The sequence below is a fragment of the Chrysochloris asiatica genome, unplaced genomic scaffold, assembly GCF_000296735.1.
Source record: "Chrysochloris asiatica unplaced genomic scaffold, ChrAsi1.0 scaffold00106, whole genome shotgun sequence".
NCBI classification, from domain to species: Eukaryota; Metazoa; Chordata; class Mammalia; order Afrosoricida; family Chrysochloridae; genus Chrysochloris; species Chrysochloris asiatica.
Genome location: NW_006408624.1, coordinates 7,858,386 through 7,883,788, shown reverse-complemented (window position 1 = coordinate 7,883,788; position 25,403 = coordinate 7,858,386). Strand labels below are relative to the sequence as shown.

Sequence of the window (25,403 nt, the reverse complement as noted above, 5' to 3'; positions counted from 1 at the left end):
TATCTATCACAAGAGAATGCTTCCTTCATCTGTAAATATATGGGTTTGGGCAACTATCACTAGAAATATGCAAATTCTCCTCCCACAAGGTAATTATTGTAAGTTTTACCTAAAGGAAGGAACATTAGTTGTTGTGTCTTTTTTTTTTTTAAGTTTTCATTGTAATTTGAGTGAGAGTTTACAGGGCAGATCATCAGTTTTACATTCAACAAATCATATGCTTTGTTTCATTACAATGATTATAATCTCCTCCGTGTATTTGTCTCTATTCATTTTAGCTTTTTAAAAAACAAACAAACACTCAGGCATATATAATAATTTAAACCACCAAAGGGCACATTCTGCAAGTCTGCCTCCTGGCTTCCAGCTCTCAGTCCCTCTCATTCCATGAATCTAGAGTCCTCAGCTGGTCCCTCTTTCCATGTCCCCACCTCTGATGTCACTGTTTCTCTAGATAGGGTCCCACATTCCGCTTATGCTCTTCTACCTTAATGGTGCTAAGGCCCTCTGTTCCTGGAATGTAAGATTGACTACTCCCCTGTTTTTGTTACAAGCTGTGTCTTTTTATCTCATACTATACCACTGAAAAAATTTTTTTTCAACTTTTTATTGTGAATTGAGTGAACCATAGGAAAAATTTCACTTATTTTAAACATCTTATAAGACTCTTAGTGTGTCGCTGCAGGACAAGCACTCTACTGCTAACCACAAGGTTGGCTGTTCAAACCTACCTGCTCCTTGGAAACCCCATAGAAGGACGCTTGAGTCAGAACTGATGACACTTAACAACAGCATAATAGAAAAGGTAAAGTCTGTTACTCCTTCCCCAAATGAGAAAGGAAGTTATATTTGGAGGTTACCACTATGGTGTAAAGGAGTTCTGGTAGCATAGTGGTTATGAGTCAGGCTGTTAACCTCAAGGTCAGCAGTTTGAAACTACAAGCTCTTCCACAGGAGAAAGATGAGGCTTTCTGCTCCTGTAAAGATTGGCAGCCTTGGAGACCCTATGCAAGGTCACTATAATCCAGAACCGACTCCACAGCACACCACCACCACTATGGTGTAAATAAGAAACAAGTGTGAAAGGTCGAAGCAATGCTTGCAGAAAAAAAAGGGGGGGTAGGATAAGGAAGTTGACACTGGACAAGCTTTAAGTGTCCTTCTATTAAGATTGGGGTGAGGAGGGAGGATGGGATAGACAGAGGGTATATCTCCAGTTCTGTTTTGACTTTAACAACATTTGAATGTGACAGGCTTTCATAACAGAGGGCTGATAAACTGGTGTAATATGTGATATTATAGAGTACAACAATAAATCGGAACAATGTTGGGGAAAAATAATTCTTCTGGCTTACATGTACTTTAGAGTTGTGTTTGTTTTTTTCTTCCTATCACTGACATTAAAAAAAAGGAACTATTAATAACTTTGTTGTTGTTGTTAGGTGCCATCAAGTCGGTACCGACTCATAGCAACCCTATGCACAACAGAACAAAAACACTGCCCAATCCTGGGCCAGCCTCACAATTGTTGCCACACTTGATCCCATTGATGCTGCCACTTTGCCAATCCATCTCACTGGGAGTCTTCATCTTTTTCTCTAACCTTCCACCTTACCAAACATGATATCCTCCTCTAGCAACTGGTCCCTCCTGACAATATGTTTGAAGCATGAGAGATGAAGTTTAACTAACTTAGAGTCTAGCAAAAAGAAAAGAATTTCTCTAGGTCAAAATCTAGCCTGTCCAAAAAAAAATCTAGCCTGTCGCCTGTTTTTGTAAATACAGTTCTTACAGCCACGCCCATTTACTTATGTAGCATCTACAGTGCTTTCACCTACAGTGCTGGAGCTGACTGGTTGCCCAAGACATTGGATGACTCACAAAGCCGAAGGGATTTATGAGCTGGCTATTTACAGAAAATCTGTCAACCTATGCTCTAGGTCATAGATCAAAACTTCTTCTGAAGTTAAGGAGTAGTGGAGTGCATTAAGTCTATGGCAAATGGAAACAAGATCCTAGAAACTCAATCATATAAAGAGGAGCTGAAGATTTTAATAATTGGTCATTATGTAGACTCTCAGAAAGTAGCTGAAAAGAGAAATAAATTACGATAATCACAAAAGCACTGGGGGTGTGTGATAACTTAAAAACCTAAATAACCCACATACTGCCACTGAGTTGATTTCAACTCATAAAGACCCTATATTTCAGAATAGGGCTGTTCCTTAGGGTTTCTGAGACTGTAAATCTTTATGGGAGTAGATATCTTCATTGTTCTTCCCCGAAGCAGCTGGTGGGTTTGAATTTCCGTAACACACTACCACCAGCACTCATAACAAAATACTAGGCTTTTTTTTTCCTAGTGGAAAATCATACTTCTGTGAAGAGTCAGTACAGATACTGATATGCCTATTGTTGTTGTTGTTGTTGTTGTTGTTATTCAGTGCTGTTGAGTGGGTTCTGACTCATAGCAATCCTGTATAGGGTTTCCAAGGAGTGGTGGTGTTCAAACCGACCTTGTGGTCCAGTGCTTTATCCCACAGCACCATACCAAACTAGAAGAATAAATAAAACATGCTTCAGAATAGTTGAAGAGTTTACCTCATATTGTTGGAGACATTGATTCAGGCTGTCAGCATCTGTTTTGTTGTTCAATTCCTTGTTGTTCAGAGTAAGATTAATATCGTCAACCCAGGCCTTCAGATCTTGAAGTTTGCCTACTAGCTGTACTTGTTGATTCAAAACTTTACTCTAAGAGATAATAGTAAATTAAATTACAAAACTCTCCAAGCCTGTCCAGACCTTGTGAGCCTTTATAAATAAAACCAAGAAACTACCTTTTGTACTTCTACAACATTCTGGAGGTAGAGTAGTCTGGAACTCCAAGAGTTATTCACAGAGCCGAGAGACTTTTGAAGATTCTTAGCATCTTTCTCTAGAGCTTTCAACAATTGAGCAGGCACCTCTTGAGGCTGGCTGGTGATAATCTGATTCACACACTCCAATTCCTGGCTCACCAGTGTGGACAAATCCTTTAGCTCCCTGTCTAATAGCTGAGGGGATAGAGTGGAGTTAATATACAAAATCATGACTACAAATCATGCCATCTGAGAATCAGCTCTAGGAAGGAGAGCCAGGACTTGAATTCAAGTTTCTAACACAGTTCAGTGGTCCCTCTACTACCACTTGCTACCTCCCCAAGTGTCATTATGCCTTTTCCCAGGGAGCTATTACACAGGACTGATCTGCTTCATGCACTGTAATAGAAGTCAATCAAAAGGATGACTCTTCCACTTCAAATTCCAAGAGGACAGAATCACCACCACCGCCACAACAACAGAAACAAAACAATATCCCCACAAACCAGTCTTTGACCTCAACTAATCTATAATATTCTGATCCTAAATAGAGAAGGTAGAAATAAGCTGTACAAAAGTGTGGCGCTTCTTCTGGGCATCACTCTCAATTCCTCTTCAGTCACCCTACCAAAAGCCATACTCGGGATATTGACATCACCCAGAACTGGTAAACCTCTAAAAATCTCTGTTTTCACTGTGACTCCAATCCTGTGACACCTCCAAAACTCATTTCAGTCAGAGAACTCTCTTTCCTCCTCCTCACGGCTATTTGATTTTCCACCTTTCTATGTCCTTAGGGATCCCATTCCATCAGTTATCACTTTCTCTCCCTATAACTTCAAATCATCTTTATTGGGCCTTTCCCCTTCACCTAAAATCCACTTAAGAGCTATCTCATCTGAATAAAATTCCATTTTCCTCTCAGTCCATCTCCCCTAACTACTATTTATCTCTTTCCTTGACTGCACAATAGAACTTCTGGAAGGAATTTGTTGTTGTTGTTAGCTGCTGTTGAGTCGATTCTGACTCATAGCAGCCATGTATGAATGGCCTAAATTAATTGTTGCTACTTTCTAACCTTCAATTTACTCTCAACAACCCATTGCAACCTGGTTTATATCCCCACCACTCCACTAAAACTGTCCTGACCAAGGCTACTGATGACTTTCCAGGTGCTAAGCCCCGCTTTTAATTTTCATTATGCTCAATCTCCTGCAGGATTTAAATGGCTGATTACTCCCCTCCCCTGAGTTTCTTCTCCTATGGTTTCTGTGAGACCTCTCTTTCTTAATTTTCTTCCAAGATATATGGTTACATTTTTCCAGTCTAATTTTTGTCCTTTAAATGGTGGTATTTTTTTAACATGCATTTCTTTGAAAGTAGTCTCTATTTCCTCCAAGTTTCTTTTTCTTATTTATTTCTTTGTTTTACCCTATCCTTTGTATTAATAGTTTTCTAGATGCTTGTGTTTTCGAGTAATACCCTATAAACATAGGCTAAAAACTCTATTTAGCCTCCTGTCTATGTGGACATGTTTCAAAGCTTAAATACATTTTTTTGACTCCTGGTCAAACTTTAGAAAATGCTACAAATATTGTTTTGCACTTGGGTAAACATATGAAAGAACAACAAAAAACACCACCAACACAAAGACTTCTACATGCAGAGGTGAAATCTGTTGACTGAAGCTTTCACTGAGGGTGAAGGAGTTGGACTATTTAGCTGGGAAACCACTCTTTATCACTATTTTTACGTCTCTTGGGATAGCCAAACCATAAGGGAAAGAAGGCTAGAGTTCAAGATTTAGCATGTGAATCTTACTATTTAAGTGCAGAATCCCTGCCTTTAACTGTGGCTGATCCCCCCAAGTCTAGCGATACTTTGTACTACTTTTCTTAGAGAATAAACTTTCAGTCCTCTGCTGCAGTGGGGCAGGAGCAGTTGCCAAGATCTGTGAAGTTGGAGATCTGAAGGTCAAATTGCTTTTTAAACCAACTTTCAACCAACTACTTCCTATTTGCACTTATTTTCACCTCTACATTCTGGCACTACCAGTTTCTGAGCCTTTAAGGGAATTCCGCAATGTAAATCAGTTTATTCCTTAGCTTCTTCCACTGATTAAAATTCAGTTTTGTCTGTTCTGATAAGCCAATTACCTCCACCCCATCTACTTAATAACTTCTAAAACTTTAGAACTATTTTCTCCTCTAATGTTCTTTTTTCCTTGTAAGTCGGCACATTTAGAAAATATCTTTTCTTAATGTCTTAGTGGAGTTCTGGAAAATAATAATAGAGATTAATATATACATTAGTTCAATCTATTATTTTTAGCCCAAAGGCAGCAAACATTTTTTGCTTGAATTACTACAAGAAATTCCTAACCAATCATTCTGCTGTAGAATTATTTCATTTAAACCATGATTACACAGATAATTAGACTCATAGTCAAGTTTATCCATAGTCTATCTAAGCCTACCCATTATAAATATTTCTCAGACAAGGGTCTGAGGCTGCTTACTTAGCCCAGAGTGACCAATCAGGTCCCTAAGCCTTGGGATCTTCTAGGAAGATGGAGCTACTTATCCAAAAGCCAGTAGACCTGGTTGAAGGCTCTAGGAACCTACCTTGGCCTGACACAGCAGATCCTGTAGCTCTGTAAGATTTAGCTCCAGAGGTTGAATCTGCTTGGTCCTCATTTCAATGTCCCGTAGCAAAGACAGATAGGATACTAGCTTCTCATCATGTTCAAGACAGAGTCGCCGGTTATATACATTCTATGGAGCAAAAAGAAACTCACTCAGATCTGATATTCTCCTTTATATTTGCTATTTAAAGGATTCTTGCTAGACAGAACTAACGTGCACTATATATAAAGTGGGGAGAAGTATTTTATTTTGTCTAAACTGTCTCAAGTCAATAAACAAAAGTGATTAATTTCTGCAATGAGCAAAAGCTCATAATTAACAATCTATAAGGAATTCTGCTAGCAGAGTGGTTACGAATCAGGCTGCGAACCGCAAGGTCAGCAGTTGGAAACTACCAGCTGTTCCGCAGAAGAAAGATGAGGCTTTCTGCTCCCATAAAGATTTACAGCGTTGGAAACCCTGTACAGGGTCGCTATGAGTCAGAACCGCCTCCACGGCACGTAACAACAAGCAGCATTCTGACAAACATTTCTGAATTCGACTGTGAATTTAGGTTGCATCCTCCCATTATTTCAAGTTAGCACCAATGTTTGTTTCTAATTTAAAGCTTTTCTAATTTTCAGAAAGTTTTCACGCAGAGACATTATCTAATTTCCACCAATAGTGCTATAAACAGATGACAAGCTAAATTATATCTTAGAAAATCATCTAGTGCCCTAATAAGCAAGTTCATATACATAAGTACCTTCAGTACAGAGTTAAGAATTTTAACTTTAGTTTATATCTAAAAATATGCTAACATAACATCAAAACTTACCTGAGTTGCTTTGAAGGGCTCCAGGTTTACACTTTCATTTTCTTTTCCCCCAGGGGCAGTCATGAAGAGAGTTTGTTCATTGCTAGGATTCTCTCCGAGTTTTTCCTGTGGTGTCTTTTTCTCCATCTTCTTTATAGGGCATGATATTAGGGGCACTGCCCTATCTGTACTGCTCTCTGGAATAGTGGGACTAATGATGGCATCCTCTTGTTCTGTAATCTCTTTCTGTGACACATCGTTTAACAGTTTCTCTGGAAGAAGGGACACCAAAACTCTGGGACCTTTCAGAGTCACTGTGCCTTCAAGGGACCCTGCTTCTAAATCTGTAACGGCAGAATTTGCCATTTCTAGAAATTTATCTCTAGTTATTTCTTGAGTTGTTGCTATGTTAGGTTTGGAAATTTCACAAAGTTCATGATCACTTCTGCTATTTCTGTCTGAATATTCCAGATAACTGCCTTCTGTTGGGTCTACTATGGAAACTGCAATTTCTTCCAATTTAAGAGCTTTCGTTGAGTCAAAAGTTACTTGTTGATATGACTTTTCTTTACATTCACTATTTGAGAGTATCAGATCATTGGTTTCCTTAGTCTTCAAATTAACAAGTGAGTCTTGATAATGGTCGGTATCCTGTATGGTGGTTCCTTGGAATGGCTTTTCTGCTTTGGAATTCTGGGATGTGTCTGCATCTTGGGCTTTTCCAACTGATACCTCAAAGTGCAATCCTCCAGGTCTTGGGGATGTAGAAGAGACTGGCTCTCTCTGTGCTCCACCAGTAATTTCTTGAAATAAATTTTCTTCTGGCTTTAATGTAAAACAGATGCTTACATTTTTTACCTCTCCTTTATTGGTCTGTTCAGAGTTTAAGAATGTTAAAGCATCTTGATTTCTTATAGATATTCCTTTTGACATTATTTGGGAAGACGAATCTTCAGCTTTACAAATAATAGAAAATCCCAGCTCTCTATCTGTTTGTTTGCCTCTTTCGGGTATGGTTATTTCCACAGGCTGACGTTTTATATTGGAGTCAGGCTCATTTTTATTGGCAGTTTCCTCATTCAACTTTTCTTCTATAACAACTACTGGTTTGCATGTTTTGATACTTTCTTTTAAAATCATCTCTCTCTTTTCTCTCTTCCTTTTCACTTTGATATTTATGGGTTTCTGTATAGCCTGTTCACTTTGCAATTTGCTTGAAGTTTCACAATTTGATTTCTGCACTTCTGAAATCATTTCCCTTTGGTTTTCTCTTATTTCTTTAGAATGCAGACCTGCGGTAGACTGCTTTACATGAGAGGTAATTTCTATTTGTGTCACTATTTTTTCTTGCTCTTCACTTGGATTTCTTCCCATGTTATCTAATACCACCTCTTTGAGTTTAAAACTACAAGGGTGTGCTACTGAAATTTGGTCTAAGGATTTACTTTTAAGATGACCAGAACTCATGACATTGACAGATCCCTTAGCATCTGAAGAAATTCTCCTCTTATCTTGATCCTTGTACTGTGATTTCCTTAGTAAAATTTCCTTGGTCTTTTTTGCCTGCTCCCCATCAGGAGATGAGCTTTCAATTTGAAATAATCTCTCAGTTTCTGCTTTACCAGGACTCATTTCAGCAGTCTGGTTATAAGCAATTAACATTTCCTTTCTTAGAAACTCATTCTTTAATTCACCTACTTTAATTCCATCATGCTTTTCAATCATGGGCTCTAAAGTATCCATTTGGATCATAGTTGCCAGTTCAGGGCTGATCAACCTTTTCTCAGTAGCTTCCTTTAAACTCACCCTCTGATCATTAAATATGTCAACAATTCCTCCATTTGACACCTGATGAGATGCAATAATCCTAACCATGCTTTCATCCACCAGTTTCTGTTCCAAAGCTGATGCCAATGTCAGTCTTTTTCCTGTAGCAGTATCTATGATTCCACCACTATTTGCTTGGGCTTCCAGAACCTTTAGTGTAGGTGCAAAGTCTACTTTTCCAAGCTGAGTTGCTTCAGACAATGTAAGTGCTTTGCCATGCACTCCATCTTTAATGTCTGAGAAGGGAATTACTTCAAGATATCTCTGACCGGATTCAATATCAATCTTACATTTCTTTACTAATTCTGAATATGGAACAATTCTATAACTCTCAGGATCTACAATCCCATGCATCTTTTCTTTACTAGTAAACAGTCCTTCTTTTTTAGCTTCTGCTACAGTCAAACTCTGGCCAGAAATGAGATCCACAAAGCTGCCAGTCAAGGTCTGAATTTCTTGGATTTCCCTTTTCATGTCTAGGGTAATAAGATCTAACTTTATGGCTTCAGAAAGGGAAATCGTTTCCTTTGTTCCCGGATGAAAAAACTGATGGAGGTTTAAGTTCTCAACTTTTTTTAGTTGCCTGGACAAATCCTCATCAATCAAGTCATGTTTACAGGCATTATCAACAGAAAGTCTCATCCCAGATATGTGGTGAATGATACCTCCATCTATTACTTGCTTAGCCAACAATTGAATGGCCTCCTCTCTCTCCAGAAGGCCTCTCTCAATGGCATGTGTAACTGTTAAAGGGGCTTTGGTATCAGGGTCCATAATTCCAGTTGTCTCCATCTGTAAACTGATTAATCTCTCCCTAATTGTCTTTTCAGCATCTCTGCCTTTGGAGGCTTTCTCTAGATTTATAAGCTCTGTCTGGTCTGCACTATCTACCAACCCAAGATTTGCGGCTAAAGTTACAGAAACTTTTTTGCCTCGTTTCACATCAACAATTCCACCAGTCACCACCTGCCCCTCTAAAATACTAGTGGCTGTTTGCTTGTCAAGAAGTCCAACTGCAACTGCATCCTTCACAGAGCACAGTGTGTGGGTACGGGGATCTAAGACACCACTTATAGCTTTGTCTGACAAGAGGACATTATGTAACAATTTCTCATCCATCAGACCCTCATCAATGACTTCTTCAGTTGTCAAAGATTCATGGGTCTGAGAGTCAAAGAAGCCCCGGAACATTTTAAACTTCTCCATAAGTTTCACGGCAGTATGGCTGGGCACGATGCCTTTGGCTATTGCTTCATTTAGTAAGAGCTTCTGACCAGTTTGTTCATGAAAGATACCGCCATCTAGTAATTGTGCAGATAATATATTTAAGGTCGTTTCTTCAAGCAATTCTATAGGATGATTGCATGAGAGGCAAGTTTCACTATCATTATCTTTCTCATCTTTCTTTTCTAACATCATCACACTGCCACCTGCTCTGTTTTCTCCTTCTTGACTTTGTTTATGGTCATCTCCACCCAAAGGCATTTTATTTACAACTTTCTCTTTGTCTAGAGAATGAACACTCATGTCATTTCCAGATTTTAATTCAGATTCTAAATCTAGAGTTCTCGCTACCTGAACCTGTGACTTTTTGCCTTGGGGTTTTATGAGACTTCTTCCAGTTTCACCTGGAATATGTTCAGTCTCAAGTTTGTTTGTTTGTTCTTTCTGGCAGGTAAAAGAAGTATTTCTGAGATCCTGCCATTCTTCTTTGGGTGTCTCAACAGAAAAAGGACCTCTGTCAAATACTAAGTGCAAATCCTCTACTTTCTCAGGAGGTATTGTAAGGAGACAACTGCTAACAATTGTTCTAGCAGAAACTTCTTTTTGGTCTTTCTGATTATTAATGATCCCCTGGGTATTAGCATTTGGATTTCTCACTTGCTGGTCTCCTGCCAACAGGCCCTCTCCAGGCTTCTCTATATAGAAACGTTCTGTTTCTACAATGGTCTTTTTGGGTTTTGCTTCAGTGTAATTTTTCTGATCATGATATTCTTTGTTCTGAGAAGGAAACTGTAACTCATGTGGTCTCAAAGTCAGTCCATCACAAAGAACTTCTGTGATTTGCACATTATCTGATTCTTGTAATTCCCCAGAGGTTTCAAGTGTTTGATGCCCAATTCCAAATATTTCTAGAGGACTTGTTTGAGATTCACCTTCTGGTGTTAGTGTCTCTATCAGTTCTTTGTCTAACAGGAGCAACCTCTGTCCATCCTGCACATTAATATAGCTGTGAGTCATCAGTTGAAACAATAGATTCTCCCTGTGTTGTGCTATAGCCTCAGTTTGGTCTTTGCTGCATTGTAGAGCTGCTGCTCCAAGATTAATGCTTACTTTGCTTCTATCTGAAGAGTCTGCTAATTGCATGTGGGGCATTACATCAGGTATGCAAACTGACTTTAGGTTATTGACAAGATCTTTGTCTAAGATTCCATTCTCTATTGCTTTCTCCCAGGACCAAATCTCTGTGGTTGCTGGCAGAAATAGAGCCTTAATATGCTGTCGGCCACTAAGGATCTTATGAGCCAGTTCACTAGACACAATACCTTGTTCTAGTGCATCCGTAATTGGGAGAATCTCTCCAGATTCAGGCCACAGCAACCCCATGAATGACCAAAGGGACTCCAGAATCACAAGGGCGATCTTGGCTGCTACTAGATCATTGCTCACTGCTTCATTCATTGTCAGCCTGTTCCCAGTGGCAGTGTCTATGATGCCTCCTGTCTGAAGCTGCCTTATGAGAATAGCACAGGCCATATCTTGGTCAATCAAATTGTGTCTTACAGCTTCTTCCACTGTAAATCTGTGTCCTGTTCTTGGATCCACTATGCCACCAGCAAAAAGTTGAGCTTCCAGCAGCCGGACAGTGACCTGCCTATCTATCAGCCCTTCCTGAACTGCACGGAAAATACTAACCTTCTGGCTTGATTTCAAGCTCACCATACCCCCTGCCAATTGCTTGACAGGCAGCAATTTCAACCCTGACTCTTGGTGGACAATACATCTTTGCATCAAGTCCAGCAAACCAATTTTCTCAGCTGTGTTGGGGTCTATCAAATTCTTTGTTGACCTCAAGTAAGATTCCAACACTGAATGAAGCTCTGAAGTGATGAGGTTTTGATGAAAAGCTTCCTCTAGGTTAATACAGTTCTCACTGGAGGAGAGACTGAAACCTCCAGTTGCCAGATGAGCTTCTAAAATTTTCAGTCCAACTCTCTCACTGATTGTTCTGTTTTCAATTGCTCTTATCACAGACAAAGGGCCTTTGCCCTCAGTGAGTCTGTCGACTAAGGACAGAGCATCCTGTAGCTCCTGGAGCTGTTGGTACATCTGGGGATTAATGAGGTTTCGGGCTAGGCCCTCATCCAAAGTGAGTATTTCACTGGTCTCAGGGGCAATGAGGCCAGACATGATAACCTGGGATTCCAGGAGTACAAGGCCTGTGTCTTGGTCAATGAGGCCCTTTTGCATAGCTCTGAAGATGGGAAATATCTCCACTGTGCCTAGGTCAATCACCCCAGCAACTGCTCTGCAACCCTAAGAAGAAAATGAGAAAAAGAAAAATAGAATCAGAACCAATAGAGAAACACAATTCTTAAAAGGAGTAATTCAAAGAACTATCATATATTAAATTCTGACCACCAGAAAAACCCAGCCTAAAGTAAGTTCCAACATGTAGGAAACATTCTATCTAAAGTCTGGCAGTGTTAGTGCTAAAAGAATTTTTTCTAAACTGTAGAATGTTTAGCATGACCAGAATCTTGCAGATTACTTGAGGGATGGTAGCATTACACAAATCTGAAGAATAAGCTCTACAAAGTGGCAAGCAGTGAAAAATGAAAGGATGACTATTTCTAAGACTAAATCAACACAGAAGTTCTTATAGACACATACCAGTTCCCACAAAGGGAGATTTCAACCCCACATAACAACTTCTCAGTTGCAACTCATGCAGTAGACTCTTGAAGTAGCACTTTCCTGTTGATGAATGCATCAGGACTGCTCCGTAGGATTAGAAGAGAGATGTAAGCTGCCCAGTAACTACAGAACACTAATGCATCCCAGTAAAATAGGCCTATGCATACGACTCAAGCAGCTGCTTAGCACGAGGACAATCAAACTCTTGGTGGGCAATGCTAGCTTCCAAAGCAATGGCTCTGGGTTAAATTAGTTCTAGGAATTAGCAGTAGTAAACCAAGGAAGAGAACATGCTGGAGCCCCTTGATCTTGGAACAACTGTACTAGAAACTTTTCTTTTGCACTTGATAGCAAACCACAAGGTCGGCCGTTCAAATCTACCAGCTGCTCCTTGGAAACCTTATATAGGGTCACTGTGAGTCAGAACTAACTCAACAACACTTAATAACAACAGGATGGGTAGTACAACAACTATGGCTACAGCTGCTACTTATTTATCATTTACTACCCTTGTGTGGTGCTGTAGGATAAGCACGGGACTACTAACTACAAGGTTGGCGGCTCAAACTCATGAGGCGCTCCTTGGAAACTCAATAAAGCGTCACTATGAGTTGTAACCAACTCAACAGCACTTAACAACATTTCTTGAGCACTGATATTTAACCCTTACTACAAGCTTATGAAAGAATTATTTTAATATTTTGTTTGTATATGAGAATATGAGGTACAAAGAGGCTGGGTATCTTGATCAAGGTCACACAACTAAACTGTATACTATTATACTGCCTCCCAAGTCAGATCCAGAAGGAGCTGGGTATAAAGGACAAGTATAATAGACTCATATCTTACACAGGAGTTAGGTCCTACCACTCAGTTAATATGGTAAATAAACCTTGTGCATTGTCAAAATTATCCTTACAAAGTCTATGCTCAGCTCTGAAAGAATTACCATTTTGAAGCCGTTTACCAGAGAGTGTTAGTATTCACAAATTAAATCATTCAAGTGTTTCATGACTTAGAACATTTCATAGCTGTATTAAATACTTCAATTCCTAGTTCTTGTTCACAATCATTACTTTCATCTTCTCTTTGGTCAATGTAACTTTCTGATCCTTACTTATCTCATTAATTTACACATGAAAGATCTTGTTTAAGCAAGTCACTTCCCTACTTCCTAACTAATACATTTCAAGAGGCAAAACAAAAAAGAGGAAGACCCTCAATGAGCAGAACTGACCTAGTGGCTACAATATGGACTCAAACATAGCAACAATGTGAGGATGGTACAGGACGGGGCAGTATTTCTTTCTGTTGTACATATGGTGCCAACTGAACAGCACCTAACAAGACCTTGTAATCCACGTTACTGACCATGTAACATTAAGAAACAGAAGAGAACCCTGTGAGAAATGTTTATATACTTCATATAACTGATGGTGTGTGTTTTATGAATTGCAGAGTGGAGGTATAAAGAAAGCAATGTGAGAACCAGGGTCAAGGGAGAAAGACTGTATAGCTGGGCCTTGTGGCATTAAGACACAAGGAATTCACAGCCATATATATCCAAGAAATGTTGCTAGAGACATCAAGGACAGAAAAGAACAAGAAACAAGAAACAGCCAGTACTAAAGGAGACGTACAAGACCAACTAAGTATCTAGAAATAAGAGCAGACATTTTCACCAGCCCTCCAGGAAACAGGGAAGTTTCTGACAACATAGTATGTTTTTCAGAAAGTTGAATTTATTCAATACAAAAGGACTTCCCTTATTCTAAGAGTATTTCCCCATCACCTTTTTTATATTAAAATGATGGCAATAAACTTGGCAAATCTTATTTGTCAAAATACAATGTTGGAAATTAAAAAAGAAAAAAAAAGCAATGCATTTAATTTCTAGCTAAATAAGAATGTAAGCTTTGTAACAGCAGGCACTTTGCACATTTAGTGCCTAGGAATAGTAACTAAAGTTCTATAAAGATTTGATAGATAAATAGTAAGGAACTCCTTAAAATCATGTACCCATTTCAAGCTTGATTAGTTGCACATTATGAAAGCTGTACAATGGAGAGCAAATGAGGAAACAGTAGGCTTGATTCATATTGCCATCTCACCATACGTGATCTATAAATGGAATAATTGGCAAAATTCACCACATTATGTAAAATGATATTTGTTATGCCCCACTTTATTGTCTGGTCCAGAATTTGTATACAGTAAACTGTAAATTAAGGAATTCCACTATATGTCTATTTTATAGAAATTGAAGGTAAAAGTGCCCAGGCATATAACTTTGAGATATACATCTTTTATAAAATTCACATAAAGACTATTCATAAGCAGAAAATATGATAAGAGGAAAAGATTCTTTCAAAAGCTTCTAATTTCTTCAGTGAGATTTATGGAGTCTCAGAAATGCTGGCACTGAAAGGCATGGAATTTAGCCAAGAGAAAACCCTATCATGTTCCTCCCAAAACCCAAGTAACTGGGAGGATGGGCAGGAGCACTGAGCTGGGAAGTCATCCAGAGAAATCCACTTCAGTCCTACCAAACATGGACATTCTGACCTAACAGGCACAAAAAGACACAAGGGAGAGGAGGAGAGAAAACATCAAAGGCATCTACTTACCAGAGTTGCGGGCGTGCCTTGGGCAGATAAGAGACAGAGCCTTATGGAGCAGCTCAGCCGTATCACACACACAGTGTAAGCTTGGTGTTAGCGTCCAGCATGCGACTGTTTTTGTTTTGCAAAAAAGAACCCCAAACAGGTCGTCCTCTTTTTCCCTTTGTGCATTTGTGCTTAAACTCCAAAGGGTTAGTGAAACTTGTAAGCAAGGATGTCAGTTAATCAGAACAATACTTCACATGAAACACACAACGGTACAGGGACACATCATGCTCAATGTAGTGGTGCTCAGCAGCTTGTCTTTTTTTTTCTTCCTCCTTTTTTTAACCTTTCATAATGAGAACTGTATGTTCTCAGCAAGCAGTTGTTAAAACTTTTTACTACTCCCTTATATGGTGAAGCAACAAGCTATTCGAAGTGGGCTACCTTACAAAGAGAATGCTAAACCAGCACATTCTTTTTGAAAATATACTAACAAAGCATAGCTGGTTCTATCTTGTGGTCTTTACAACTCCAGCTCCTCCTGCACAAATTTCATATCCAAGGACTAGAGTGTCAAGGCATATTTTGTCCGAATATCACTTTGAGTATCACCTGAGCCAAATCTGATAACCACAAGAGCTTAAATTTTGCCTGTCCCAAACAAGTTGGCCATTGCTTCACAACATAGGAAATAAGCAGGCAAACAAACATATATATCCCAGAGACACATGTATATAAAATGTAAGTCTACATACACACACAAGTATCCAGGAAGAATTAGGACAATGAGCAGGAACTTCCACTTTCATATGGTCCAGGAAATGAACATGGAATGGAAACTGGTAAAGATGCTTATATGATGGATGACTATGAGTGAGGGGAACCAGCGTTTCAGTCAGTAAACTAATCCACGAGTTTGCTTTAGAACAGAACATTTCACGTTTATTTACTCAAATGCAAAAGTAATGTAAGTTCATGGCTCTTTCTAACCAATAACCAAAACTCTTGGCTATCAACTTTTGAGTGACAATTCCATAAAGGAGTAATCATACTGTTCTGTGATTAGACATAATACATACGTAACAATTAATGGTCTCCTTGACTACAGTCGGCCACAAAATGGCAGACAACCAAAAAGGTGGACCAGATTTAAAAAGTGACTTCTAGTGTTTTTGACTGACCAATACATCATGGAACCCCAGTAGAGAAACACAAGACAAATGCTGCTAAATGTGAGGTTAAAAATTAAGTCACATTGGTCATGGGAAGCTAATGATTATGACTCTCAATTGGCAAAGCTGTTTCCATACCATTTAAAAGATACCCTCTCGCAACATTTGGAGATAAAACTAAAAGTACCTTTTGTTCTGTCTGTTGGGCCAACTGGCTCTGAAGCTGCTGAAGCTGGTTTGATGAACCATCACAAATGTCATGATAAGCCTTATTCAGGGCACTCAATTGCTCAGATATCTGTTCCTTCTCTTTCTCCGAGAGCCTGGGAGATGAATTATAGAAACTCTTTTAAAGAAAAGTCATTCTCCAAAATCTCTACTATTGCTTCAAAATATTTAAATTTTCCACCTTGGGTGATACACGCTTCGTGTGATTGTTACCCATGGATCATCCATATTCAGTGAAGACTTGGAAATCTGGTTCAGAGTTTTCCTCTTAATCTCAAATTCAGTCAAGATCCTTGGTGCTTTCAATGCTTGTGTCATCAGTCACCTAATCCCTATGCTTGGGTTTCTGCAATCTTCTCAATCCAGGTGACCTCCACTGCACACTTCAGTCCCACTCAAGGTGTGGCTCACTTAAACTCTGTCATCAACTGAAATTATTCCACTTCCGAAATCTTAACATTCTGGAATCCACTATTACCCACTAGAACTCAGATTATATCCCCTCTCCCGGTTTTATCTGTGTTTACTCCTTCTGTATCTATTCTCTTTTTTAAAATACAGTATTTTAAAATACAGTATTTTATTTATCAATTACCTACATTTGTAGCTTAAACAAACTTTAAAATTTTGTCATATTTGCTTCATGTCTTTTTAAAACAAATAAAACATTACAGATAAAATTAAAACCCATTATGCCACCAATGCCATTTCTGTTCCTTTTTGATGTAAGTAATCACCACCATGAATCTGGTCAATTCTGTGACTTGCTTCTTTCCCTCTAAAATAGGTTTTAAAGAATTAACTATGTTGATTCACATTACAACTATCCACCAACTTCACTGACATTTCCCAAATCTTAAGGCCTCCATTTTCTCTTTAGCTTTCAGCCTTCTCTATTATCATTAATTTAATCTCTTTAGAGCCCAGATCCCACAAGCCATCTTGTCAATCAATCCCTTACTATTATCCTTGCACTCTCCAGTGCAATCAACCAAACCCAAGCTGCTAAACTTTCAGTGGGATGAAGGGAAGAACCCTAAAACCATACAGAGAGAGAGCCCAACCTCAATGCTTCCTGATAATCCTCTCTGAGGCTCCTAGCCAAGTCCTCTCTCCCTTTCCCACTACTCTGTCAGCAAACAAGCCCTCTACTTCAAACAGAAAATACAGGTTATTTACTATTAATTTTCTCAATTTCGGAAGTCATGCCTAGCAAATTTACCTCTATCCACAGTTTTCCTCATCTCTCTTCCCTCATAACTTCAGAACAAAAGCTTTCTCACCTGTTGTTTAAGGTTGCATTTTCTACTTATTGATGAATTTCATCCTCTCCCCCACATTCTCTAGGACCTCCATCTCTTTCTCCCACATGGTCCCTTATATTTAGTTAAAATCCTACTTTTAAAGAAAGCTTATGTGTTTTGATCAAATGTCCCACTCTAATTATTTACTATATTATCTCACTACTTTCCTTATGGCCAAGTTTTGTGAAAGAGTAGTCTGATTTCATTTTCTCTTCATATTCCTTACCTCTCATGTGCTCCTCATCATTCTAAGTCTGGCATCATTCCTCAATGCTTCACAAAAATCAACAAAAACATTCCAGTAGCAATAGATAGTTCTCTGTCCTAACGTATCTTTACTCCTGATCACTATTGTCTTCTCTTGGGTTATGAGGTATCACTCATAGTTTTCCTTTTACTTCTCTGAGGTTTCCTTTATAGGTCAAGAAGTTCTAAAAAGCCCTTTTAAGCAAATTCTTTCTTATGGTTTCTAATATATGCTGATGACTCAAATCTCACAAAATTGAGACTTCTTCCATTAACTCTAAACTCACATTTACAGTTGTCCATTATTCCATCTTTAGTGAAACTCTGTAAGGCATAAATTAATGTATTAAGCACTTCCTAATACATATGATGGACTACTGGTGTGGCGCTGTGGGTCAATGTGCTGGACTGCAAAGTCTGTTTAAACTGCAAGGTCAGCAATTCAAGCTCACCAGCAGTTCTTCAGAAACCCTAAACAGGGTTGCTATTGGTTGGAATTGACTCTATGGTACTTAGCAACAACGACAATAATATATAGTAGGTATTTCCACTCTGATGTCTTACAGATTCTTCAGGTTCACAATGTCTAAAACAAAAAGCACCTTCTTCTCCCTCAAGCCAATTCTGCTATCTCAGTTAGTAGTATCACCATATACCAATGGTCTAAGCTAGAAAAAAAACCTGGGAGTTATATCTGATGATTTTCTGTGTCTCCACACCCTAGCAGTCTTCATCCTTAACATTTCTTTAATCTTTGTCTCCTCCTTTCCATTCCTTGTCATCCTTGCATACATTATTGAATAGCCTCTTGTCTCTGTCTCTATTCCTGTCTCATTCCAACCCACAGTCTACAAAACTGTTTTATCCTTTATAAATAAAATCTGATCATGTTTAAAGTCCCTCCTTATAGCCAACAAGGTAAAATGAACACTCTTCAACATCAAGTACAAGGCTCTGTATGATCTGGCTCTAGACACTCTGAATTCTTCCACCTGAATTCTCATTATGAGTTTTTAAAACACTTTTTATCATGAATTGAGTGAAGGTTTACAGAGAACATCTGTTTTACAGTCAACAAACCATATACTTTTGTTCATATCTCAATAATTGCAATCCTCTCAATGCAACATAACTTATCCCACTTCTTCCTTGTGTTTCTGATTTCTTTTTCTCTTCCTTTCCCCACAATTCTGAATTCTTGTTACTGTTGTGAAGTGCCATTGAGTCTATCCATGGGTAAATACTGACCTTTTGACTTCAAATGGTTAACGATGCTATGAAGTGCATATCTCACTAGTGTTGTTTCCCCTATAAACCTATTCATTACTTGGCTGAAAATGGAGGCATGAAGGTTAAGTTCAGTTCCAAGCGTGGCAGGTGACCAGGGGGCACAGTCTCAAGGTTCCATCACTTTCTATCTCAAAAGGAAGCCTAGTCTTTTTGTCCTCATTTTCTTCTACTTTATTCATGATCTTCCTATGTGATCCTTTTCAAAGAGTTGGTAGTGGTAGCTGGGCACTACCTAGTTATTCGGATCTCAGGGTTGTGGAGACTTTGTAATTTATTAGTCCACTGGACTAACTGTTCCTAAGTGTCTTCAATTTTCATTACACATTTTTCTCTTCAGACAGGAAGAGACCAATAGTTGCATCTTAGTTGCTTTTCAGATCCCAATTGATACTTACAAAAGTATGATGCAGAACTTTTTCTTTGTGGACTGTGTTATGCCAGTTGACCAGGGTATCCTCTGAGACTATGGTCCTGAGTCCCCAGATCCATTGACTCATTCCCTCAAGGTATTTGGAAATGTCTAAGAAGTTTTTGTAACTTTGTCCCTGTATATTCTACCACATATATGGATATGTTTGTAGCAAAGGTAAATACCCATGTGCAAATATCCTCTATCCAATCTTTATATATTTGTGGGTAAGTTCTCACTCTCCCTCCCATATCCAATCAGCCTGAGTGTCTATTCAAGTTTCTACCTTTAGATCACGCTTGCAGGATTATATATAGAACAGTATGTACTTCTGTTGCCTTTAACTCTTGCATGTCTCCCCATATGACCCTAAGTTTTAGTCAGTTAGAGTAGTGCCCCCAAGATGTGCCATAATATCTCATTTGATACTCACTTATGACCATGCTTGGCCAAGAAGATCTGTGAAGTTTTGATGGCATCAGAGACTTGTTCCTTCTTGGTTGTCAACTCCTCTGCTAGAATCTGTGCAGAAAAAGAAAAAAACAACTTTAGTGCCCAAAGAATTAAAAAATCCTTAGCAATAACTTTTAAAAATCCTAGGAAGAAATTCCATTTAGTTTGGATTATTATTACTAGCCAACTATAGCCAATTAATGTAGAAGTACAAACAAAACAAGATGACTTAAGATTCTTTAAGTCCTAGAAGTCAACATTTACTGAGGTGACAATTACTTACAATGGCCCATAGGTGATTTGTATTATCCCACTATTATTCTAATCAGGTGGAGAGGTAAACTGTCTACTCACCTGTTGTTCCAAAATAGCCTTTTCAATGTCTGTTGATTTTTTGGTCTGGGAAGAGGTAGTCTTTCCTTCTGTATTCCTTGCCAGGGTAGACACCCAGCCCAAAAGTTCTTTCACCTTCTCTACATGTTCCTGTTTTTCCTCTTCTACCACTTTCTAGAATAAGAAATAGAAAACCAACATCCCAGATCAATGTTTTATTAGACTGGAATGACTGCTGATTTCCTAAAATGTACTCACCAAAGTTACCTAATCAGATGGTAGTTAAAACAATACCAAATTAAATATGATTTATCTGGCCTCCAGCATTGCTCATAGATGCCTAAGTGTATGACAATAATAACAATGTTCATTTAGGTTAGCTTTTTTCTAAAAACTTTCAGTGTGTTACATATGATTAAAAAAAAAAACAATGCTGCTGAGTTGATTCTGAAGCATAGCAATCCTATAGGGCATAAAACAGCCTTACAGAGTTTACAACACTTTAATCTTTATGAAAACAGATGGACACATCTTTCTCCTGTGGCACAGCTGGTGGGCTCGAATCACCAATTTGTCAGGTAACAGCTGAATGCTTAACCACTGTGTCACCAGGGCTCCATCCTTACATAAAGTTTGCTGTTGTTAAGTGCCACTGAGTCAGTTCCAACTCAGAGTGACCTTGTATAGGGTTTCTGAGGAGCAGCTGGTAAGTTTGAACTACCAGCCTTGCAGTTCAAACTCACCTTGCAGTCTAGTGCATTATCCTGCAGTACCACATCAGGACTCCTTACAAAGAATATTGTTGTTGTTGTGAAGTGCTGTTGAGTCAGTTCCGACCCATAGTGACCCTGTATAGGGCTTCCAAGGAGTAGCTGGTGAGTTTGAACCACCAATCTTGCAGTTCAAACGGTGTTGCAGTCTGGCGCATTAACCCATAGCACCACACCAGAACGCCCTTACATAGAATAGGTACTTCATAATTATTTACTGATTTTTTTAAAAAGCCTTTCATATTTAGCGGGAGACATAAGGAGGAATGCAATAGTGAAGAGAGGTAAATATTGGTAACTACTGGTACATGGAGGGGATTGCAATCATTGTAATAAAGAAACAAAAAAGCCCTTTATATATAGCATCATATTTCCATACTTCTTAGATTTTTGGGTGAACAGATGGAAACCTACAGAAATTAAGTGATGTAGGCACTGACATAGGAAGCTTTTTGCTGATTTATATAGGCAAAAGGCAGCATGGCTAATGTTTCAACAGTAGTTCTTCTATAAGAGTGTGTGAATAACTCCACATGTTTAGTTGTTAGTTATAGTAACACAGATTTTTTTAAATTAAAAAAAAGATTACAAGTGCACTGTAAGTTCAAACAAATCTGAGATGACTAATATTTGTCCCTAGAAATTAGGTGTATACACTTCTAAAATTGTTTCTATGCTCTCATTGTGTCTTTGTGTGGTAGCCACACAGTTTTGTTTTTACTAAAAGCCTAGGTACACATGATATTCTAACTTGAATTAATATATTAGAAACATCTTTCCATGTTAGTTGACTTAGACCTATTTTATTCTTTTTAACAGGTTCACAGCATTCCATTCTGAGGAATTCTGATATAATCTGACAAGTTTAGAGTGCACTTTTTTGAAAAACTTTGTTCACATCTTTTTATTTCTGTACTTATAATATTTCTATAAAAAAGATGGTACACTCATGGTGCTGTAGGATAAGCAATCAATGCTGAAGCACAAGGTCAATGGTTTAAGCACATCAGCTGTTCCATGGGAGAGAAAGATGAGGCTTCCTACTCCTGTGAAGATTTACAGCTTGGAAACCCTACAAAGGGTAGCTATGAGTTGGAACCAACTTGATAACACCTAATAACAATAAACAACAACATATTTGGAGGTGGTGGTGTGCCATGGAGTTGGTGCCGACTCATAGCGACCCTGTACAGGGTTTTCGAGGCTGTAAATCTTTACATGAGCAGAAAGCCTCATCTTTCTTCCACAGAACAGCTGGTAGTTTCGAACTGCTGACCTTGTGGTTCGCAGCCCGATTTGTAACTACTATGCTACCAGAGCTCCTTATTTAGAGATGGGATGTTAAATATATGTACATTAAAAAAATATGTATAGACCAGGCATAAGCTTTCTTATTCTTGGTTTTTGTTTTTATTAGATTTTCAAGGTGATTTAGGGCCCAGTTGTCCTTACCTCCTCCTCCTCCAGACGTCGGAGTGCGTCACTGATGTATTTCACGTGCTGAGTTGTTAAGGTCACCAGTGCTGTATAGCGAGTCCTCAAATCCATGAACTGTTGTTCAAAAAAATAATTTAGATAAATTATCTGCCAGAAAAGCAAATTTAAATAGTTAAAAATAAGGGGACATTCTCATGGAGTCACACGTTGGAACAGAAAGGTGAACCACAAGTCACACTGCAAGGCCCAGACAAGTGAGCCTTTCCTTCAGGGACAACAGGGCCCATTTCCTTTCCCCTCGTTTTACCTCTTGTGTGATGGCATCTGAGGAGGAAAGAACACGACGGCGCTTGCCAGGGGATTTCTGCTGTGACTCCACAAAGGCCTTATATGTCATAAGCTGCAATTCATAGTCCTGGAAGAGAAGAATTGTTTATTATAGTTACATAGGGCTTTATAACTCACACACCTCATTTAATAGAATCCTAACATTATATTGCTAAAAGTGGTTTCACTCATAATTGACACTAGCTGTTAGCAGACGGTCCAGATAGAAAACACCTCAGTCACAACTACTCAGCTTTGTCATTACGGTGTAAAAACAACTGCAGTCAATGCATAAATGAATGAGCTCTATTACAATAAAACTTTACTTATAGATACACAAATATCAGCTTTGTATAATTTTAATGTGGCATTAAATCTTTTTCTTCACATTTCTTTTTAACCATTTTTCATGGGACATACAATAAATGTGAAAGGCTGGGTTTTAGCCTGTGGGTTACAGTTTCCTGATCCTTGTGTTTGTAGTTTGCTTACCAACCTCTCATTTCATAAATGGGGAAATTTAAAGAGGGGAAGTGAAGTTCCCTAATTAATTCAGTGGGTGAGTAGTAGAGTCAAGATTAGAAAGTCAGTTTCCTAATCTCTAAACCAATACTCTTCTCATTTCACCATGCTATTCTGCTGCTTCCTCTCCAATCCTAGTCCAGGTCTTCTTCATCCCTCACATGGATGATTGTAGTAACCTGTTGTTTATTCTCACAGTTTCTAATCTAGCCTCCAATTCATTAGCCTGCTATCAGAATAACTTTCCTAAAGACGATCATGCTCCCAGCTTAATTCCTTCAGTTACCAAGAGCAGAGCTCACCAAACTACTACATACATGATGAGGTTCTACAATTCTGACAAGCTCCCAGGTGGTTCTGTTACTATGGCTCAAGAATCAATTTGAGGAACAAGAGTAAAAAATAAAGCCAAAACAGCTAAACAAAGTCTTCTGTAAATTGACCTCGAGGTCTCCTCTCATTTTCCTCAGTCACTACTTCTCATGTATAATCTATTCTCCAGTTATGTCAGAATGCTTGCCATTTCTTCAACATTGTATGCCTTTGAATGATGAGGCTTTCTGCTCCCGTAAAGATGTATAGCTACAGAAACCCAATACAGGGTTGCTATGAGTTGGACTCAACTAGATGGCAGTTGGTTTGTTTTTTGGTGCCTTTGATTATGTTGGTTTTTGCCTACAGTGTCCTGCTTCTGTTGTCTACTAAGAAAACCATTGTTGTTGCTGTTGTTCTTAAGTGCGCTCCAGTTGGTTCCAAATCATAGCAATCTTGTATAGTGTGTCCGAGGAGTGGCTGGTGGATTTGAACTGCTGATCTTGCAGTTCAAACAGACCTTAAGGTCCAGTGCATATCCTACAGTGCCACACTAGAAAACTCTAGGCAGAAGGAAAATATAGAATGAGTTCCTTAAGCATCCCACACATACAAAAATGTACTAGTAATAAGTATTATTACTATAATAAAAGCAATCACTACCATTTATTGAATGCATTTTAAGCCTGAGACATTGTCCTATTTATATATCATCTCATTTAATCTTTACAACCACCTGGTGAGATGGTCATTGTTTTCATGTTATAAATAAATCAACAGAAACTCGGAGAAATTAAGTAACTTGATCAAAGTCTCAAGCCAGAAAAATATCGAAGATGGAGTCTGAACTCAGGTTTGCTGACCCTCCAAGTCTTCTACTATTAACTAAAGAAATGCATTCATTCAAAAAATATTTTCCAGAACGGGGGTGGGGAGTGTAGGGGGCGGGTTTATAGGGTATACCCTTTGGTCAGTTGATGATGCATGGAGGGGATCGGAACCATGAAACGATATACGGTGGAATGAATGCAAAACTAAAGTTCTCTCAAGTAAAATATCATATAATTCACAATAAAATATGAAAAAAAAATATATATATATATTTTCCAGCATCTATTCTGTGCCACTACTTTGGGTGCTATACACGCTATACACATAGGGATCAGGGCACATAAAACCTTGCTCTCTTGAAACTTACATTCTAGTAGGAAAGGCACATAATATGCATATAAATGTAATTATCTCAGGTCATTTTTATTTAAAGATGCTGCCAGAGACCCAGGGAGAGATAGGTCACACATGGCTTTAAAAACTATATGAGGATTCGAATTTTATTATAAAATAAAACTATTGGACAGTTTTAAGTGACATGATCTACTGTATTTCATCTATTTTAAGATACACATTTCCTCCACACATTAATATCTCTAAAATTAGAATATTATAAGCAATGTAATGTTACATACTTGACAAGAGTTTTGTTGCTTTTTGTTGTTGTTTGAGACTCAGTAACAGTATGTTTAAAATGACAGTTATGTTTTAAAAGGACACTGTAGGTAAGCTGGAGGGTCAGAGAAAAAGAGGAAGACCCCCAGCGAGATAGACTGGCAAAGTTGGCAGCATCAATGGGCTCAAGCGTGGCAACAATTGTGAGGTTGGCCCAGGACCAGGCAAGGGTTTCGTTCTGTTGTGCATAAGGTTGCTATGAGTCGGTACCAACTCAATGGTATCAACTCAACAACAGCAATAGGAAGCCCCACATTTACAGCATATCTGAGTTACTATGAACTGCATACACCCACGAATATTATCAGTTGTTTCTTTTTTTGAGTATCTTCTTAGTAAATATGTACTAACAACAATGTTGCAGTGTGTAATTTACTGATGTTATTCTCAGATGTTTACTCATAGATGTTTAAAAATGAGATTTATATATTATACTCATAATAA

General features: G+C 38.5%; 1 protein-coding gene across 1 annotated transcript in view; it reads right to left on the bottom strand.

Annotated features, from left to right (window-relative positions):
* LOC102830374 (microtubule-actin cross-linking factor 1-like) overlaps positions 1 to 25,403 on the bottom strand; it is a 474,365-nt gene that overhangs the window by 159,354 nt on the left and 289,608 nt on the right. Inside the window, exons 31-35 of the mRNA XM_006867570.1 lie at positions 22,600 to 22,707; positions 22,308 to 22,406; positions 20,107 to 20,259; positions 19,733 to 19,821; positions 16,010 to 16,145 (exon numbers count right to left, since the gene is read on the bottom strand). Coding sequence (XP_006867632.1) covers positions 16,010 to 16,145; positions 19,733 to 19,821; positions 20,107 to 20,259; positions 22,308 to 22,406; positions 22,600 to 22,707 — 585 coding nt within the window. The remainder of the gene's footprint in view (positions 1 to 16,009; positions 16,146 to 19,732; positions 19,822 to 20,106; positions 20,260 to 22,307; positions 22,407 to 22,599; positions 22,708 to 25,403) is intronic.